The sequence below is a fragment of the Oryx dammah genome, unplaced genomic scaffold, assembly GCF_014754425.2.
Source record: "Oryx dammah isolate SB20612 unplaced genomic scaffold, SCBI_Odam_1.1 HiC_scaffold_23, whole genome shotgun sequence".
NCBI lineage: Eukaryota > Metazoa > Chordata > Mammalia > Artiodactyla > Bovidae > Oryx > Oryx dammah.
In genome coordinates, this window is record NW_024070207.1 from 74546130 (window position 1) to 74567496 (window position 21367).

At 44.2% G+C, this 21367-nt stretch overlaps 1 protein-coding gene across 2 annotated transcripts in view; it reads right to left on the minus strand.

The window, feature by feature from the left end:
• STARD8 (StAR related lipid transfer domain containing 8) overlaps window positions 1–21367 on the minus strand; it is a 78420-nt gene that overhangs the window by 47596 nt on the left and 9457 nt on the right. For both annotated transcript variants that reach the window (XM_040265754.1, XM_040265753.1), the window contains exon 2: window positions 15724–15757. In XM_040265754.1, coding sequence (XP_040121688.1) covers window positions 15724–15757 — 34 coding nt within the window. The remainder of the gene's footprint in view (window positions 1–15723; window positions 15758–21367) is intronic.

Sequence of the window (21367 nt, forward strand, 5' to 3'; positions counted from 1 at the left end):
GAATCAGGGTCTTTTCCAGTGAGTCAGCTGTTCACATCAGGTGGCCAAAGTATTGGAGCTTCAGCATCAGTCCTTCCAGTGAATATTCAGGGTTGATTTTCTTTAGGATTGACTGGTTTGATCTCCTTGCAGTCTAAGGGACTCTCAAGAGTCTTCTCCAGCACCACAATTTGAAATCATCAGTTTTTCAGTGCTCAATCTTGATTATGGTCTGACTCTCGCATCCATATATGACTACTGGAAAAACCATAGCTTTGACTGTACGGACTTTTGTCAGCAAAGTGACGTCTCCACTTTTTAATACATTGTCTAGGTTTGTCAGAGCTTTCCTTCCAAAGAGCAAGCATCTTTTAATTTTGTGGCTGCAGACACTGTCCGCAATGGTTTTGAAACTCCCCAAAATAAAATTTGTCACTGTTTCCACTTTTTCCCCATCTATTTGCCATAAAGTGATGAGACTGGATGCCACGATCTTAGTTTTTGAATGTTGAGTTTTAATTCAGCTTTTTCACTCTCCTCTTTCACCCTCATCAAGAGGCTCTTCAGTTCCTCTTTGTTTTCTGCCATTAGAGTGGTATCATCTGCATATCTGAGGATGTTTATATTTCTCCCAGCAATCTTTATTTCACATTGTGAGTCATCCAGTGCAGCATTTTGCATGATGTATTCTGCATATAAATTAAATAAGCAGGATGACAATATACAGCCTTGACATACTCTTTTCCCAATTTTGAACCAGTCCGGTTTTCCATGTCTGGTTCTAACTGTTGCTTCTTGGCCTGCATACAGGTTTCTCTGGAGGCAGGTAAGGTGGTCTGGTATTCTCATCTCTTGAAGAATTTTCCACAGTTTGTTGTGATCCACACAGTCAAGGGCTTTGGCATAGTAAATAAAGCAGAAGTAGATGTTTTTCTGGAATTCTCTTGCTTTTTCAATGATCCAGTGGATGTTGGCAATTTGATCTCTGGATCTTCTGCCTTTTCTAAATCCAGCTTGTATATCTGGAAGTCCTCGGTTCATGTACTGCCGAAGCTTAGTTTGAAGGATTTTGAGCATTATCTTCCTAGCATGTGAAAGTGAAAGTCACTCAGTCGTGTCCGACTCTTTGTGACCTCATGGAATTCTCCATGGAATTTTCCAGGACAGAATACTGGAGTGGGTAGCCTTTCCCTTCTCCAGGGCATCTTCCCAACCCAGGGATCAAACTCAGGTCTCCTGCATTGCAGACAGATTCTTTACCAACTGAGCTATCAGGGAAGCCCCTCCCAGCATGTGAAATGAGCACAATTGCATGATAGTTTGAACATTCTTTGGCACGGCCCTTCTTTGGGATTGGAATGAAAACTGACATTTTCCAGTCCTGTGGCCACTGCTGAGTTTTCCAAATTTGCTGGCATATGGAGTGCAGCACTTTAACAGCATCATCTTTTAGGATTTTAAATAGCTGAGCTGGAATTCTATCACTAGGGGGGAACATCTCTCAGGGGAACATCTGTAATTTCTCCTCTGTGTGGTATCCTCAGTTAACTCACGCCAAAGTCTGTAAACAAAAGCTGACAAAGTGCAGGTTGTCAGATAAACAGTGGTGAGCCTTGAACACCACTTACAACATAAGTGTAGCAGTGAAAGGAGTGGGAAGCCAGGCTGTCCCTTTCTACTTCCCCAACAACAGTGAGTTGGAAACCAGGCTGCTTTTCCAGAACCTTGAAGGAGGAGTCTAGTGAAAATGTTCTCTCATGCCAAGAGTTCAGTCAGAAGGGCTAAATGGCAGGATTTAGCCCCCGTGTCAGCTACGTCCCCTGGACTGGAGAGCTCAGGGACAGGGACCACATCCCTTGTCAGAACAAAACCCCAAACCCTGTGTAGAGGCTCTGTGGGGGCAGGGCCTTGTCTTGTTGTCTTAAAGTCTGCAGTGGACCCAGCCAGATATGAGGGTCCAGAGGGGCTGTTCACACTCAGGGCCCAGAGACAGGGTCTCAGGGTCAGCCTCCCCTTCCCTCCTGCTCACCCCTCTTTTCCTGGCTCTTCTCCATCCGAGCCTGGATGGTCTATGTTCTAGTTTAACTAAGGAGGTTGTTCTCTTTGACCAAGTTATTATCCTTCAAGCCGAGTGTTGCCATCCCTTTGGCCTTTGACCTGCTATATAACCTTTGGGCAGGTTACTTGCCCTTTCAGGTCTAATGATATCTTCATCTGATCATGAAAGGGTTAGATGGACTAGATCAGCAGGCTTGCAAATTGTGCCTCACAGTGGCTAGGAAGGGCCTTAGACCTATCGTGGGGATGTTGGGGGAAGGGAGAACAAAGGAAGGCTGAGCTTATCCCACCTTGCTTCAATCAAAGTCATGCAGGTTTTTGTTTTATACTTTGAGCTTCCACATAGGATTTAGTTTACACCTAAGAAAAAGCAAATGGACTAGACATGAACTCACACTTGGGCCTCAGTTCCCTTCCGAGTGATTATTACAAGCCATAACACAAGTCAAATGTTTAGAGCAGTGCCCAGCATATAACAATGGTGACAATGATAGCTATTATTTATTGAGCACTGAGTGCCAGGCATTGTTTAAAGTTTGTACCAGAGTCAACTCATTTGCTCCTTCCAAATCTTCTCAAGAGGGTGCAATTGTTATCTTCATTTTACACATAGGACACTGAGGCACTGAGAAGTTAAGCAACTTACCCAAGATTGCACAGCTAATGGATGGTGCACCTGGGATTTGAATACAGGCATTTTGACTCTAGGGCCCTCCTTGATCAGTCCTACTATTGGTTCTCAATACATATTTAGTTATTTTTGCTGTTCTTGTGGTTGTTTCCATTGGCATGTTCTCTTATCCTTCATCTGCAAAATGGGCTGAGTTCCACCTCTCAGTGTGACTGTGTGCCTGAAACCAGACCATGGCTGTAGAGCAGGTACATTCTTGTGCTGGCAGCCAGGCCAGGCTTCAGTATGCCCTCAAGCTAAATCTGCAGAGGTAAAGCCTATGGTTTGAGGCCACTTCCCCAAACAGTGCACAATGGGAAAAGGGTGAGTTTGCTAAGAAAATAAGTGTTGGCTCACATGCTCAGAGCGTAGAGAAAACCAGAGAGCAGACCAGCGGAAACTTGTAAGGTGGCTGGATGTCCCACAGGCAACGAGGCTCTGCTGACGTGCTCAGTTCAGCCCTTACTGACTCAGCCCTCTAATTGCCCTCCATTTGCCCAGGTCAGCCTTCCTTCTTCCATTTCATCTCCTTTTCTGGCTCCCTCTGTTTTTCTCTTCCTTTCTTCTCCTTCTCCTTGCTCAGCAAGGCTCATAATAACTTGCCAAACCAGAACTCTCATATTTCTTATATTTCTGCGTGCCAGGGGAATTTCACAGCTGGTCCTAACTTCTTCTCCTAAATGATCCCATTCTGGCCACATTCATCTCTTCTCGGGGTTCACTAGCCTTCCCCAGCTGGTTCCCTCAACTTGAACTCAAAGCCCAAAGGTTTGTCCCTCTGCCACCTTTGCTTGACTGTCAGAGCCACTAACTCCCTGGGTGCGTCCCTTCTCTTTTCTGAGTCTCAGTTTCTCTATCTGATAAAGGTTGAAGGGGAGGTGGTGATTTGACTAAATGATATCTGAGGAGTTTTCTAGCTCTAATTTACAACCATTTTATATCTGATCCATTTAGAAAATTGAATTTTCTTGACCACTTCTCTCTCTCTCTCTCATTTGTATGTTTACACACACACGTGTGTGTGTGTGTGTGTGTGTGTGTGTGTGTGTGTGTGTGTGTGTGCTGAGAACCCTGAAAACAGGGCTTTGGGCCAGAATCTGAGGAACTGGGAGCTTTACAAAGTGGGTCAGCATGTTAAAAACCAAGTGACTTTAGAAAAATGGTTCCCCTGTTTGAGGTTGAGCTTGATTCCAGAGGAAGCTCAGGGAAATGTGTGTCCAGAACCCAGGCAGGAGCAAAGCACCAACTCTTCTAGGTGTAGCATAGCCCCTGGGCTTGAGCTCCATGCCTGACCCTCGTCCCTTCTAAGAGTGACCTGTTCCACACAAGTCATCAGAACTAAGGGCAATGGGGACCCAACCCTGGATGGGCCAAGATTTCTGTTCTCAATGTGCTGACAGTCAAGTTACAGAGACCAGCACGGAGATAAATAGAGCATCCTTTACAGTTGTCCAAACACTTTTATTTATTTTGTCTCATTTGGTCCTTACAACAATGCTGTGAGATAGCAGGTGAGGAACTGTTATCCCATTTAACAGAGCAAAGGACTGAGGGTCAAAGATAGGAGATAATTCACCCTAGCTGAGTGGAGAGCTGAGAGACAAACCCAGGTGTTTAATCTTCAGAGCTAGTGCTCCCTCCAAAGCCTCGTGCTCTCTCACATTTTCAATAACCTTGATAATATAACCTTTCTGGGAAGCTATTAGAATAACTTCTTAATGGTGGCTAACTTGGAAAATGGAAGTGAAGATTAACGGGACTTTGGCTCTCTATTTTATATCCAGATATTCCTTAAGGTTTTTCCTTTGAGAATGATTCTTAATCAGTATGTGAAGGAAATGGGCTTCCCTGGTAGCTCAGCTGGTAAAGAATCTGCCTGCAATGCAGGAGACCCCAGTTCTATTCTTGGGTTGGGAAGAGCCCCTGGAGAAGGGATAGGCTTCCCACTCCAGTATTCTTGGGCATCCCTGGTGGCTCCAAAGGTAAAGAATCCACCTGCAATGCTGAAGGAGGGCATGGCAACCCACTCCAGTTTTCTTCCCTGAAGAATCCCCATGAACAGAGGAGCCAAAGAGTTGGACGTGACTGAGCGACTAAGCACAGCACAGCATGTGAAGGAAATACTCCAGTACAAGGGAGAACTTGATCCATTCTCTAAGACACAGATACACAGTATGCAAGAGACTTAAAGATTGGAGGACATACTATTTGAATTGAGTTGCAAAGAATGGCAAAGGTCTGAACAGACTGAAATGGAAGTGGGAGTCTCTGAATCCGAGGGACCCCAGCAGCACTCCAGCTCAGCAGCTGTCAGTACCTTCTGAGACAACCGTGCTGACTAGAAGGAATTCTTCCTGAACAATTAGGTACATAAAATGGGCAGGATTTCCTGTTTTCTTTCCTTTCTTCATTTTATATTGTGAAGTACCTAGGCCTGAATCCCAGCCTTGGGAAACACCTGCTTCACCCACTTGCCCCTCACCTGGAACATGATCACAAATGGCTCTGGGGGTGGGCCAGACCAGCCAGACTTGAGCAGAAGGAGCCATGGGGACCCGGAGGCTTTACATACAGAAGGGGGCCCAGCCAGGCCTCCCACACTGTTTTTCCCTAAGGTCCAGGATCAGTGTCAAATTATCAGATGATCAGATTGCTCACATTTTTGGAAAAACAAGGTCAAACACCTATTCAATTAAGTGTCACACAACCATAGTGTGTAGGAGATGGAAGGGCCTTAGTGGCCGCTCTATCCAATTTCTTCATTTTAATGATTGGGAAGTCAGGGCCGAGAAGAAGATAGTTGCCCAAGGTCACAGAGCTGTTAGCCACCAAGGCACTGTGCCTGACTGCAACTTTCACCCTACTGACAAATGACCCTTGTGAGCCAGGCCTCCAAGGGGCTCATTGGCCAATATGAGAAATAGCACATCTGGTCTTTGAAGACTGGGAGGTGAATAGAAGCACATCTGATACTTCCATCACTCCACCCAGAGTTGCCCTTTGGCCTCTACACACTGGATCCCTGGAGTGGGGGTGGGGCTACAGAGCAAGGAGTTAACCTGGGCCTTCCCCATCGCAGAGGCCCAGGGGCTTATTCCTGAGGTCTCAGCTCCTGCCTTCTTTAATCTCAAATCAGACTTCTGGACTGGAGAAAACATCTCTCCCTCCCCGCCACTCTCTTGCTTGGACTGGTCATGGTGGTAATTTTCATAATCATTTAATAACTATTATATGTATATTGCCTGAGAGCAATCCCTGGGTCCAGAAGATCCCCTGGAGAAGGGAATGGCTATCCTCTTGGTATTCGTTCCTAGAGAATCCCATAGACAGAGGAGCCTGGAAGGCTATACAGTCTATGGGGTCGCAAAGAATCAGACATGACTGAGCGACTAACACTTTCACTTTGGGAGCTTATTGAGCTCTCTCACTCCCACTATCACACTTAGTTCGCACAACAAACCAAGAATTGGGTATTTGGATCTTTACTTTCAAACGGAGACAACTGAGGCTCAGAGAGGTGATCACATAGCTGATAAGTGAGAGAGTCAGACATCAGACCCAGACATGTCCAAATTCTTCAGAAACCAAGCCCTTTTCATCAACCTTAAACTACCTTTTCCACTGGCATCTTGGGAAGGACGCATAAGTGGATGGGTGGATGGAAGGATGAAGCAAATAGCCCTTGAACACTGTCTCTGTGGCTGGCTATGTATTCAGTTCAGTTCAGTTCAGTTGCTCAGTTGTGTCTGACTCTTTGCAACTCCATGGACTCCAGCACACCAGGCCTCCCTGTCCATCACCAACTCCTGGAGCCTACTCAAACTCATGTCCATTGAGTGAGTCATGCCATCCAACCATCTCATCCTCTCTTGGCCCTTTCTCCTCCCTTCAATCTTTCCCAGCATTAAGGTCTTTGCAAATGAGTCAGCTCTTCGCATCAGGTGGCCAAAGTATTGGAGTTTCAGCTTCAGCATCAGTCCTTCCAATGAATATTCAGGACTGATTTCCTTTAGGATGGACTGGTTGGATCTCCTTGCCAACCAAGGGATTCTCAAGAGTCTTCTCCAACACCAGTTCAAAAGCATCAAGTCTTTGGTGTTCAGCTTTCTTTATAATCCAACTCTCACATCCATACATGACTACTGGAAAAAAAAAACATAGCTTTGACTAGATGGACCTTTGTTGTCAAAGTAATGTCTCTGCTTTTTAGTAAGGTGTCTAGGTTGGTCATAAATTTTCTTCCAAGGAGCAAGTGTCTTTTAATTTTATGGCTGCAGTCACCATTTGCAGTGATTTTCAGTTCAGTTCAGTCACTCAGTCGTGTCTGACTCTTTGCAACCCCATGAGTTGCAGCACGCCAGGCCTCCCTGTCCATCACCAACTCCTGGAGTTCACTCAAACTCACATCTGTCAAGTCAGTGATGCCATCCAGCCATCTCATCCTCTGTCGTCCCCTTCTCCTCCTGCCCCCAATCCCTCCCAGCATCAGGGTCTTTTCCAATGAGTCAGCTCTTCGCATGAGGTGGCCAAAGTACTGGAGTTTCAGCTTTAGCATCATTCCTTCCAAAGAACACCCAGGACCAATCTCCTTTAGAATGAACTGGTTGGATCTCCTTGCAGTCCAAGGGACTCTCAAGAGTCTTCTCCAACACCACAGTTCCAAAGCATCAGTTCTTCAGCGCTCAGCTTTCTTCACAGTCCATTCACACACATGAGACATATAGAAGCTCTGAGGCCAGAACTGTTTGCTTTGAAGGACCATGTTTCTTTGGCACCCTGGTGATCCACACTTCAACCCTGCCAACTAGCTGTGAACTAGGCATGTTCCTCAGCCTGGAAACCAGAACTGGAAAGGACACCAGGGATTCTGAAAGGTTTTTTACTTCCTAAAAGACCTTTTGGTGACTGTGATTGGGAAACAAGATGGCATCCACATCCCAGGAACAGAGAGCTGAGAGGGGAGAAAATCAGGCAAGCTTACAGCTGCTTATGTAGGTTGATGAAGTGGTTATCCTGTGAGAGATATTTAGGGACTGGTAAAGTGCGTCCCTGTTTTTGATGGCTTTCTCAAGAAAAGAAGCATGTATTTCATAAAGTTTGAATGTTGTTCTGCCATTTGCATGTTCTGTTAATGGATTAATAGACTCATTATTCATTCTGCCTTTTTTCTTTGTTTTAGAGAAAGGTTCTGAGTGCCAGCCTACTTTGATGATCTTCAGGGAAACAAGAAAAAGTGCTTCGACTTTCTCTGGGGCCATAGGTTAAAGGGAGCAGGGCATCTCTGGGGTCCAGATGTGCTGATAACAGCAGTGAGGTCAAAGTATAATAGTGCCAAGTGGCAGATGGGGGAGGTGGGGAGCTTTGGATATTCTGAAACGATTTCTCCTCCACTCCTTAAGAGTCTCCTTTGGCCTTTTTCTTTTTCCAAACCTTGAAGGGCTTTGTGTTTTGTTTTCAGTAAAGAGGCCATTCCCTTCCCTGGTGGAATGTATTCCCTGAAATATCCTGCTCCAGGGGCATATGACACAGAGTTGGAAGCCTCTGTTCTCAGGAGCCCTACTTCCTATGTTTTCATTTTTCCTCTTGAAACATAAACCAAACCAACTCTTCCTGTTTCTGGTTTGGGGATGTGGAGAGTCACACAGCAGGGACCCTCTAGCAAACAGGTCAGAAGGGGCCTCTGAAAGCTGCCCCTTGGCTGCCCTGCCATGGGAGGAGGGCTGTTGGGATGGGATTTTAGTCCCATGGAAAGAGGAGAACGGTATCCAGGCTGTGATGAGGAAGCAGCCAACACTGGTTCTGATGCCTGTTTGTTCTTCTTTGCCTTTGCCCTTACCCCAGGCTGACCAAAACCAGATTGCCATGGAGCTTTTATCAGCTGAGCTACTGATTTTCAACCCTTGGGTACTGTCAATCTGGAGCAAGTTTAGGGGAGAATCATCAGGACTGTGAGAAATTGGGAGCTGGTGCTGTTCACTCTCTGGAAAGACAGATTCTAGGAGGATATTATACAAGAGTGGGGACTTGGGTTCTAGTCTCAGTTTTACTACTAAGTGCCGTCTTCTGTTTTTCAGATGACCTACCTACTCTGAGCTTCAGTTTCACCAGTTGCAGTGGGAGCATTAGACTGTACGAGCTATAAGGCTCCTTCCATCTCAGACTTTGGGAAATTCTAAGCGCCAGCAGATTGATCATAGAGAGGAGGAATATAACAACTTCCATGAGACTGCAAAGGGTGAAAACAAGACCACTGAGTGGAAGTTGTGAGGAAGATTCTGGTTTCACATAAAGAAGGACTTTCAACTGAGCACAGAATGAAAAGGAATGCTTGGCCATACCTGGAGTTTGGACTGAGCCTGAGTGGCTATATAGCAGGAATGGTAAAAAGGGAGCCTGTTAGCAATTGACCACATGACTAGAGCAGTGGTCACCAATATTTACTTTTATGTGACCAACTTCAGTCTCCAAATGAAACATTTATGGAACCTCCAAGAGGTGAAGTAGATTTGGTTGAGGGAAGTAACCCCACAGCTCTGTCCTCCCCTCATATCTCCCAGTGAATCTCTGGGAACTCTAGAGTTCCTCAGAACTCAGTTCGTAAGCTACCAGTTAATATAAATATGGTCTTTAAGTGTCCTTCTTGTCTTGAGATGTAGGCAACCTCCAAGTTTCAAGGGTTTGGTGGAAATGTGTTTTACATGGATCTGTACCATTGACTGCAACTCTTAGCCTCTCAAAGCCCTGTCTCAAGACAATTTGTCATCTGGAGCCAGTGGGGGCTCTGTGTTAATGTGTAATAGCTAGTTCAGAGCTGAAAAGATAGGGAAGAATGTCTGCTGAGAAAAGAAGTCACTAGTCTAATTACCAGCAGTTCTTTCGCTATGCCATCAAAAATAAATGGCAGTCCTTGCAGATTCATTGTTTGTGTGAGGCCCTGTGCTGACTTAGTTCTGGGAATATAGAGGTCAGTCAGATGCAGCTCTTGTATACCAACAACTCATGATCCATGGGATATACAGAAAAGAAAAGAAGCAAATGCAGAACAGCATGTTGTGTTATAATAGAGATATGGACAAGATGGGCTTGTCCAGAGAACCAGAAGATGGCTTGACAAGCCAAGTAGGGGAGCTGGCAAAGATACATGCAGTGGACAGTCCAATATAAGAGCTCACTGTATGTACAGGAAATACTGTCCCATGAGGCTCAGAAATGTGTGGGTGTGGTGGGAGATGAAGAAAGAAAAAGATAGGTTATTAAGTTGTGAAGAACCTTAGTTGCCAATGCAAAAAATCTGGATTTTGACCAAAGGTAGGGAACAATCAAAGGTTTTTGAGCATGACCAAATTTTTCTTTTAAAGAGAGAACTCTGACAGCAGTATGGGAGGTGGACTGGAAGGGAAAGCAAGCTGTCAGGGAGACCAGTTAGGAACCAAAGAAACCATCCATGACAGAGCTCTTAATGGCCAAAATGGAGGACTATGACAGTGTGGGTGGAAAAGAAGGGACAGATTTGAGAAACATTACAGATAAGTTTCACGGGCATGATTTGGTGACTGGATGGTAGCCAGTAAGAGAGGGAGGAGCCCAGGCAATTTCCATGATTCTTGCTTGAGTTACAAGGTGGATAATAGTACATTAACCAAGAAAAAGAATCCTAGAGAAGGAGAAGGTTTCCAGGAGAATGATGAAGAACTATGACTTTTAGTGTTGAGTTTGAAGGATTCATGTGACTTCCTGGTGGAAGTGTCCAGTAACACTTCTCAGGTCCTTTCCAGATCTGTCATTCCATTTGCAATTCCCATTCCTCCACCCAGCCTGTGGGTAGCTGTCCTGTGCCACACAGCCCTTATTCTGATCTTCCAGATTGGCCCAGGCTGCAAAAATGGTCAACTAAGCTGTGGCTCGGACATTTGCCTGGCCCATCTGCAAGCCTGGCTTTCTATTTTGTATTCCTGTAAGCAAGCATTGGGGACCTGGAATTCCCATCCCCTTTTGACCCCAAAAGAAGCTATTAGACTCTCCTCTATGGGTCTGGAAATCCTTTCCCTATCCCAAAAGACATCTTGAAATTGCCCTTTCCTCTGACCCTATCCCTGCCTCTCCCTCCTTTCAGTCTGACTCTGACAGGAACAAGGGGTGGAGGATGACACAGAGTAGAGTACAGATGATCTTGAGACCTTCTATTTCAACTTTCTTATTTTTCATACATGGAAATTGTGGCTCAGGCAGGGGAGACAACTAACTCAAGGTCACAGAAGGAGTTAATGTCAGATTTGGGATTAGATCTTGGAATTTTCAACCCATAGTCCAGTGTTATTTACCTTGGCTAAATTCACTGTAGACCACAGTTGAAAGATTTCCTGTTTCAAATGATAATCAATTCCAGGAACCCGCTAACTCAGTCAATTTTTATACTACTCCAAGTTGCTGGGTAAAATATCTGTCAATTGCTAGATAAGCTATGGCCCGCAAATGTTCATCAAAAGGCAAATGTTAAATGGCCAGATCTGTCAAGAATTAGTTATAATAATGATTTGGTCATTTTCAAAAGAGAGGAAGTTTATTATTATTATTCTGATAATTTTCATAGGCTCAATGTTTCGGTATACTCTCCTCTTGAGCCTTAGAAGTGATGTTTAATAGTAACTTAAATAAATATCTTTGTTTCTATTTTCTCCCTTTTAAACTAGTCTTCTCTGCTCTCCCAGAGCTGGAGGGAAGGGTCTGGGGCATTTGATGGATGAAGTCTGGTGTTCAGGCCAAATCTGCAGCCAGGCTGAAGCCAGGTGGGTTGGGGAGCCAAGACTCTTGTTACAGGCCAACTATTACCCCCAACCCCTCACCAGGTCACCACAGCCATTTCAACAGGAGCTTGGAGAGAAGTCCTGAAACAAAACAACAAAAGAAGTCCACAACAAAAGAAGTCTTGTGCACTGGGAACAAGGGGCCTCAGGGAGGATTTGGTGTAGGGCAGTGGGAGGGAAGGTCAGCAAGCTTCTCACCTCTGTGGGCTGCTGGGAAGGGGAGCTAATGGGTTAAACCGAAGTATAGGTTCTATAAGTCAAGAAGTCATTGAATTTCATTCAGAGCAGCAAGATAACTTAGAGGCCATTTGGACCAAGCGCTTCACTTTATAATTGGGAACACTAGGGCCGAGAGAGGGGAAGGGACAGGCCCAAGGTCACACAACTGGTCAAAGAGAGAGACAAAATGGGAACCTAGAACTTCTGGTACTCTGGTCAAGTGTTCTCACTTCAGTACCTGTGAGGCAGTTCCGAATGGTTCAGGTCAGAATTTGTTTGGAGGGAAGGGGTTCCTTTTAGGCTCCAGAACTTATTTCCAACTCAGGAGCAATTCGTTCTTAAGTAACAGGAATAAGGAGTATGGAGTGCTGTAGGGAGCCCGGGAGCATTCAGCAAGTCTTGGAGTGAGCCACAGAGGCCTAAAGGCCCATTTGACCTGCCAGTTTGTGTAACCACTACCTGTGGTTTCCAATGCTTGGTATATATGCAAGGGGTGATTTGGAGTGATACATCAATATTTTGAATTATGATAGATATATGTGAATTCATTATGTACTAGGAAAGCTGTAGCCAGTATCTCAATCCCTCATTTCATAGATATTTACAGCTTGGTGGTGGTTTAGTTGCTAAGTCGTGGCCAACTCTTTTGCGACCTTGTGGACTGTAGCCCCCCAGGCTCCTCTGTCCATAGAATTTTCCAGGCAAGAATACTGGAGTGGTTTGCTGTTTCCTTTTCCAGGGGACCTTCCTGACCCAGGGATCCCGGGTCTCCTACACTGAAGTGAGGTTATAGTTTAAAATCAGGCTGAAGTAAAGAAACATAGTAAATACATACTGCACAGGATGAAACGATGGCAAAAACTGTGAAGTTGGTTCACCAATAAGTGAAATTTGGAGAATATTGTGTTAGCGGATGCTTGGGCCATGATAGCAGGATCATCAAAGGTCATTCAAGCCATCCTCCTGGGCCTGGGCAGCATTATATATGTTGAAGCCAGTTAGATGTTCCTAATGTTGATGCCTTTGAACTGTGGTGCTGGAGAAGACTCTTGAGAGTCCCTTGGACTGCAAGGAGATCCAACCAGTCCATTCTAAAGGAGACCAGTGTTGGGTGTTCATTGGAAGGACTGATGCTGAGGCTGAAACTCCAATACTTTGGCTACCTCATGTGAAGAGTTGACTCATTGGAAAAGACCCTGATGCTGGGAGGGATTGGGGGCAGGAGGAGAAGGGGACGACAGAGGATGAGATGGCTGGATGGCATCACTGACTCAGTGCACATGAGTTTGGGTGAACTCTGGGAGTTGGTGATGGACAGGGAGGCCTGGCGTGCTGCGATTCATGGGGTCATAAAGAGTCGGACACGAGTGAGCGACTGAACTGAACTGAACTGAATGTTCTCCTGTGCAGATGGTGCCAAAGATTTGCTCTGTCCATGAAACCACTAGGAGAGAAGCGGTAACATGACGGAGAAACCTTTGATTGACTAATCTTAATAGGAAGAAGATTACATATGCAAAGCATACTCAGTCATCAGCTTTGAGTCAATGTCTTGACTTTTTCTTCTCTGAAGGGGTCAGTCCTCCCCTTCACCATTTCCATTCTACTCTGGTGAAAACTTGCAAGAATGGCATATGAAAACACAACAGGCTCATTGAGAGTCAGAGAGGGGAAGGTTCTTAAGATCCTTCAAACGTGAGTTGTGCAGTCAAGACTAGATCCCAGGCTTCTTGATTCCCAATTGCTTATTCCACATTTGCTGCCCTGCAATTCCTTCTTCATTGCCCTCTTGGCACATTCCCCTCAATCTAACCCCAAAGCAGGCATCTATAGCCTCCACTGAAGTCCTGGCTAGTACAGCTCACTTTCTTTAAGACCTTCTAAACGCCATCAAGGGGCCAAGAAACTGGTAACATTGGTCATATCAGAGAGGATTGCTGAGTGGTGAAGAGACAGGCATAGGGAGATTTTGTATTTTCATATCTCTTGAATTTTCAAACAAGTGAAAGCATAACCTCATCCCCCCAAATCAATAATAAATCAAGAGTTCTCTCCCTCCCTGAGCTATATCTCAAAAATAATCATATTTGCTCAGCACTTTGATGTTTTAAATGCACCATTTATTACAATCCATGCAAGAACCCCATGAAGTAAGCTCCATTTTATAGATGTGGACACTGGTCCAGAGAGAGGAAGTTCCATGCCTGGGCCCACACAGTGAATTGCTTATGAACCAGGTCCTTTGATTTTTGGTGTCTTGCTGCTTCCACTGCCATAGTCACATAAACTCTTAATTTGTTCCAGACTGGCTTTCAATCAGCCTAAGGCAATGTGTTCACATTTGTCCTTAAATAGACATTTTCAATCTTTAACCTAGAGAAGCAGCACAAAAGTCAGTTCTAGCTCAGTTCTGTAGGTGACAACCTCTTCTGCCTGGTCCTACCCTCTAAAAGACACTCCTCTTTTCTCTAGAAACCACAGACCTCTCAAGCCACTTGGTGCCCACCCTCCCAGGATGCAGCCCTGGCAATTCAGCCTGGCACAGACAATCTAATGAGGCAACCTGGTAACTTCTGCCAGTGCTTTTTTCGGGGAAGGGTCATTATTTCAGGACCTGAGGATTTCTTTTTAGCCTTTGCAGCTGGTGTCTCTGAAATAGAGAAGTTTGTCCTTTCCCCACTTTGGGCAGCCCACATATATTGTGCCCCCAGAAGTCTCTGTTGCAAAGTAGGAACTGTGTTCTGCAAGAAGCTCTGGAAGGAGATGGGGGAGGTTGGGGAGAGGGAGGCAGTGGAGAGAAACAGATGTATGCTGCATGCTGATCAAAGCAGTGCTCCTGCTCTAAAATGGGTCCCCTCTCATCTGCTGTCAGGGCAATGTAATAAACACCTTCCCTGCTGGCTTTTCCTTTTGAGCAGCCACCACCCAATAACTCAGGGTCCTAAGGTGGAAAAGCCCTTAGAAGGTCACCAGATCCTTTCTCTGCCTCCTTGTAAGACCAGTGACCTGGGGAGGTCCTCAGGAGCAAGGGCTCCAGTTGTCTATTTCAACACCTTACCAAGATGCTCTGCACAGGCTCTTAGCATCCCAGTTCTTAATTGGTGCCTTTCTGTTTCCCTGAGCCCCAACCCTAACTGCCATCTAGCAGCCATGCTCATTCAAGTCCTGAGCTCATCCTGATGAGAAACTGTAGCCAGTGGAAGTGGCTGAGGTCAGGTTGGAGCCAAGAGGATGACCTAGATGACCTCAGAAAAGCCCAGTTGATGCCAGGAGTCCAGGCTCTGGCAGCAAATTCATTCCTGGCCAATATCTTTCATTCTCTTTCTCCCCAAAGCAGTCATCTCTAAACAACTGTGTCCTCTTCAACGGAAGGTAGGTTCTCCAGAATGCCACCCACTTGTTCACACCTAAGTGGGATATCAGAGGCAGAAGACAGTTAAGCAAAGAAATTTGTAGGAGAAGAAAGAGAGGGATTTTTCTCCCTCAAGGCTATGTATATCCCTTCAGTCCTAACTGACTCTCTTGGTAGATTTCCAAATAAAGTAAGCATTGGAAATATCACAGATATCGAACTCCAAATGCCAAGTCTCTTTCCTTCACCTCTTCTTACCTGTTCCCTTTCCCAACATATCTCCCATGCCTGATATACTTTCTTGTGAAAAGAAAGCATTTGAGAAAAAGGGAAACATATGGGTGGCTGCCACTTGCTGATAGCTCTATAGGGAGACCTTCCCCTGGTTCCCTGACTGGAGAAAATCATCCATCTGAGAAACACAGAAGTTCTGCATGCTCATTCACTTCAAAAGACCTCAGAAGTAGACCTTGGGAAAGGAGCTTGGGAAATGCCCACTGGAGGGAGACAGAGGACATCTCCAGCTTCGGCACTAGGACATCAGCTCCACAGCCCAGACACCTGATCAGCTAATCTGTGAAGATCACTGAGAAGCTCAGTGCTATTGCATGCTACGTGTGTGCCCCACCTTACACACTTACCGGCATTCTTCCTCCCCTGCAGCAATGGGAAGCACTGTAAAATAAAGAGAGAAGAAATTAAGGCATTACAGAGCCCCACAAAATATTAGAATCAGAAGGAATCCTTGAAGTCAGCAAGTTCAATCTACCCATTTTACAGAGAAGCACATGGAGGCCCACAAAAAAGGAAAATGCGGTACATGTCGAGAGCAAAGTGGAGCTTAGAAGCTCAGACTCCTGACTGCCCACTCCACGCTACTTTCTCCCACTCCACTGACTGACTCCTCTGGTTCATGTCATTATCATAGAATAAGAGCACCTCCAAGTCAGGAGACTGGAGGCAGTCTGTGCAGGTCACAGTACTGTTCCAAGGCCTGACAATAAGAATTCACATAGAATCAGTCAGCATTTGCTTGGAACATACCATTCTTGGCATAGCATCAGCCAGGTTAGAAGCAAGGTATGTTGGTGGAAAAAGCAATATTTGGAATTGGAAAGCTCAGGTTCCAATAGGGCTCCCTTTATTGATTATGTAACATTAGACATTACCCATAACCTTTCAAAACTCACTTTCTGCATCCATAAGCCTAGGATAGTAATAATCCCAAGTTCACATATTTTGTAAGAAATTGCAATACACAAAAATATTTTAAATGATAAAGAATATTATAAATTAACTCATTGAAAATATTTATACAGCACCCTCTCCTCCGTGGATCACAGCCTTGTGATGGTGAAGGGGCTTGTGTAACTCAATGAAGCTGTGAGCCATGCTATGCAGGGCCACCCAAGACGGATGGGTCATAGTGAAAAGTTCTGACAAAATGTGGTCAACTGGAGGAGGAAATGGCCACCCACTGCAATATTCCTGCCATGAGAACCCCATGAACAGTATGAAAAAGCAAAAAGACATGATACTGGAGGATGAGTCTCCCAGGTCAGAAGTCGTCCAATATGCTACTGGGGAAGAGCGGAGAGTAATCACTGATAGCTCTCCAGAAAGAATGAAGCAGCTGGGCCAAAGCAGAAATGACACACAGTTGTGGATATGTCTGGTGGTAAAAGTAAAGCCCGATGTTGTAAAGAATGATATTGCATAGGAACCTGGAATGTTAAGTCCATGAATCAAGGTAAATGGAACATGGTCAAGCAGGAGATGGCAAGAGTGAACGTCAACAGTGTAGGAATCAGTGAACTAAAATTGTTGGGAATGGGTGGCTTTAATTCAGATGACCATTATATTTACTACTGAGGGCAAGATTCTCTTAGAAGAAATGGAGTAACTCTTATAGTCAACAAAAGAGTCCAAAATGCAGTACTTGGGTGCAATCTCAAAAATGACAGAATAATCTCAGGTCATTTCCGAGGCAAAACAATCAACATCACAGTAATCCAAGTCTATGCCCCAACCACTGATGCTGAAGAAGCTGAAGTTGACTGGTTCTATGAAGACCTACCACACCTTCTAGGACTAACACACAAAAAAAGATGTCTTTTGCATCATCGGGGATTGGGGTGCCAAAGTAAGAAGTTAAGAGATACCCAGAATAAAAGGCAAGTTTGGCCTTGGAGTACAAAATGAAGCAGGGCAAAGGCTAATAGAGTTTTGTTAAGATAACACACTGGTCATAGCAAACACTCTTTTCCAACAACTAAAGATACAGCTCTATATATGGACATCACCAGATGGTCAATACAGAAATCAGACTGATTATGTTATTTGCAGCTGAAGATAGAGAAGCTCTATACAGTCAGCAAAAACAAGACCAGGAGCTGACTGTGGCTCAGATCATGAACTCCTTATTGCAAAACTCAGGCTTAAATTGAAGAAAGTAGGGAAAACCACTAGACCATTCAGGTATGACCTAAATCAAATCCTTTACAATTATACAGTGGAAGTGATAAATAGATTCAAGGGATTAGATCTGATAGAGTGCCTGAAGAACTACGGACTGAGTTTCATAACATCGTGTAGGAGGCAGTGACCAAAACCATCCTAAAGAAAAAGAAATGCGAGAAGGAAAAATGATTGTCTGAGGAGTGCTTGCAAATAGCTGAGGAAAGAAGAGAAGCAAAAAGCAAAGGAGAAAGGGAAAGATATAGCCAACTGAACTCAGAGTCCCAGAGAATAGCAAGGAGAGATAAGAAGGCCTTCTTAAATGAACAATGCAAAGAAATAGGGGGAAACAATAGGATGCAAAAGATGAGAGATCTCTTCAAGAAAATTGGAGATAGCAAAGGAACATTTCATGCAAGGATGGGCACAATAAAGGACAGAAACGGTAAGTACCTAACAGAGGCAGAAGAGATTAAGAAAAGATGGCAAGAATATACAGAAGTATACAAGAAAGGTCTTAATGACCCAGAAAACCATGATGGTGTGGTCACTCACCTAGAACCAGACATCCTGGAATGTGAAGTCAAGTGGGCCTTAGGAAGCATTACTATGAACAAAGCTAGTGGAGATGATGGAATTCCAGCTGAGCTATTTCAAATCCTAAAAGATGATGCAATTTAAGTGCTACACTCAATGTGTCAGTAAATTTGGAAAGCTCAGCAGTGGCCGCAAGACTGGAAAAGGTCAGTTTTCATTCCAATTCCAAAGAAGGGCAATGCCAGAGAATGTTCAAACTACCATATAACTGTGCTCATTTTACATGCTAGCAAGGTTATGCTCAAAATTCTTCAACCAAGACTTCGGCAGTATGTGAACCAAAAACTTTCAAATGTACAAGCTCCATTTAGAAAAGGTAGAGGAGCCAGAGATCAAATTGCCAACATTCACTGGATCACAGAGAAAGCAAGGGAATTCCAGGGAAACATCTGCTTCATTGCCTACACTAATGCCTTTGACTGTATGGATCCCAACAAACTGTGGAAAATTCTTAAAAGACATGGGAGTACTAGACCACCTTACCTGTCTCCTAGGAAACGTGTATGCGTGTCAAGAAGCAACAGTTAGAACTGGACATGGAACAATGGACTGATTCAAAATCGGGAAAGCAGTATGACAAGGCTGAATATTGTCACTTTGTTTATTTGACTTATATGCAGAGTACATCATGAGAAATGCTGGGCTGAATAAATCATAAGCTAGAATCAAGATTACCAGAAGAAATATCAACAACCTTAGATATGTAGATGATACCACTCTAACGGCAGAAAGTGAAGAGGAAGGAACTAAGGAGCTTCTTGATGATGGTAAAATGGGAGAATGAAAAAACTAGCTTGAAACTCAACATCAAAAAACTAAGATCATGGCATCCAGTCCCATTATTTCATGGCAAATAGAAGGGGAAAAAGTGGAAGCAGTGACAGGTTTTATTTTCTTGGGCTGCAACATTACTGCAGAAATTGACTGCAGCCTTGGAAGGAAAGCTATGATAAACCTAGATAGCATATTAAAAAGCAGAGACATCAATTTGCTGACAAAAGTGTGTGTGGTTCAAGTTAAGGTTTTTCCAGTAGTTATACGGATGTGAGAGTTGGACCATAAATGAGGCTGAGCACCAAAAAATTGATGATTTCAAATTGTGGTGCTGGAAAAGACTCTTGAGAGTCCCTTAGACTGCAAGGAGATCAAACCAGTCAGTCCTAAAGGAAACCAGTCCTGAATATTCACTGGAAGGACTGATGATGAAGCTGAAGCTCTAATACTTTGGCCATCTGATGTGAAGAACTGACTCATTGGAAAAGACCCTGATGCTGGGAAAGATTGAGGGCAGGAAGAGAAGGGGGCAACAGAGGATGAGATGGTTGGATGGCCTCATTGACTCAATGGACATGAGTTTGAGTGATCTCTGGGAGATAGAGAAGGACAGGGAAGCCTGGCATGCTGCAGTCCATGGGGTTGCAAAGAGTCAGCTACAACTTAGCGACTGAACAATAACAACAACATCAATGCCCTACAAGACACTATAATAGATGCTAAGAATATAGCATAGATTTAGATAGATAAGGTCCCTGACCTCATCGAGCAGGGACAAATCATAAATAGGTAAATAAGTCAATAAGTAAATTATAGCTATCAGTAAGATCCAAGAAGGAGAAACCTTAAAACCAGGATGAGGTAGAGAGTGATAGGATAGATGGAATAGGCAGGGATTGCTTTAGAAAAGGTGACCAGAGAGTGTCTCTCAGGGGTGCTGAACTTTGAGCAGAGGCTTCAATGGTAAGAAGGAGCCAACAATGTGACAATCTGTGTACAGAACATTCCAAACAGAGGTTGAGAGAGTCAAGTGCCAAATTATGCAGGGTTTTGAAGGCCAGGGTGAGGATTTTGGCTTTGATTCAAATGATGTTAAGTAGCTATTGGAGGGCATAGAACAAGAGACTGGCAATATCTGACTTACATGATAGAGAGATCACTCTGGCTGCTGTGTGCAGAATGGATTGTGGAACTAAAGAGGAAGCAGGGAGTCTCTCTTAGAAGGCCTTTGTAGTAGTGCAGGTAAGCAATGTTGGTGGCTTAGGTTAAAATGATAGTGGTAAAATGTGAATACAATAGTTAAGGAAAGAAAGAAGGGTTCCTCTTAGAGGTGGAAGAGATTTCTTGCCTATTCTCCTGCCTTCAAGCAGCTAGTCTCTAAGCCAACCAAAATCTTATAAGGAAATGAGTTGCCATAGTACTTTTCACCTCTCTTATCCTTGCACAGATTGCTATACCAGGTGCAGACACTTGACCACAATGATTTCTAGTCCCAGGAGATTAATATAAGCCCTAGCGACCCTGAAATGAAAAAAGTCAGATCTACCTTTGTAGACTGAAAGACAAAATCTGGTGACTCTCCAACCCACAATTGGCCACAAGAGAGAGTAGGGGTAAGAGGTGTCCCCCTTGAGTGTTCACTGGCAAAATCCTCAAGAGACATTAGTCTCAGGGAGATGGAAAGTTCTAGAATGAGACAGGTATAAAGAGAGGGAAAAGCCCAGTTGAGAGAGACTAATGAAATTCTCCTACAAAGCTCCAAAGTGAACCCATGATTAAGCAAGTCAATATAATTTTCAGTGGTGGACAAAAAGGGAGTAAAAAAGAAGGTTGAAGAGGTGGGAGGGAAAGTGGAAGCAGGGTCCTGTGAGATCCTAAATGTGACAGTTCTGGAAAATTAGGAGATGAACTGGTAGGTAGGACACACTGTTACTCTGAAATCATATTGTATTCATATTAAATTCCCTCCTCTTCTACCCTAACCCACTAAAGGTGTAAGAGAATTAAGGATCATTCAGGAGCTAATTAGGCTTTAAATTTATGCAGGTATTTGCAGGTTATAAATAATTAAGCTATCACAAAGTAGACTGTCATAAACAAGGTAGGTTTTCTTATGCTCATGTAACACATGAGGAAAATGAGGCCCAGAGAAGAGAAATTACTTATCCAAGGCCACACAGCAGTAAATGGCAGAACCAAGTTTACAGTTTAGGCTGATGGGACTCCCAGTTTTATTTTATCCTATTCTTTTCTCTCTGGGGTCAAGGATAACCTGGCCATGAAACCCACTCTTCTTTGGACCCTGATCCTGGCACTATTTTGGTACCTGAGAGGCTTACAAGGGAAAATGGGGTATGAAATTTTACATCATAGCGTTTGCTACCTGATGAAAATTCTTTTTGTTTCTTGGTTGTAAAACATATTCTTTTACATGGAGATTCTGGACAGAGGAACCAG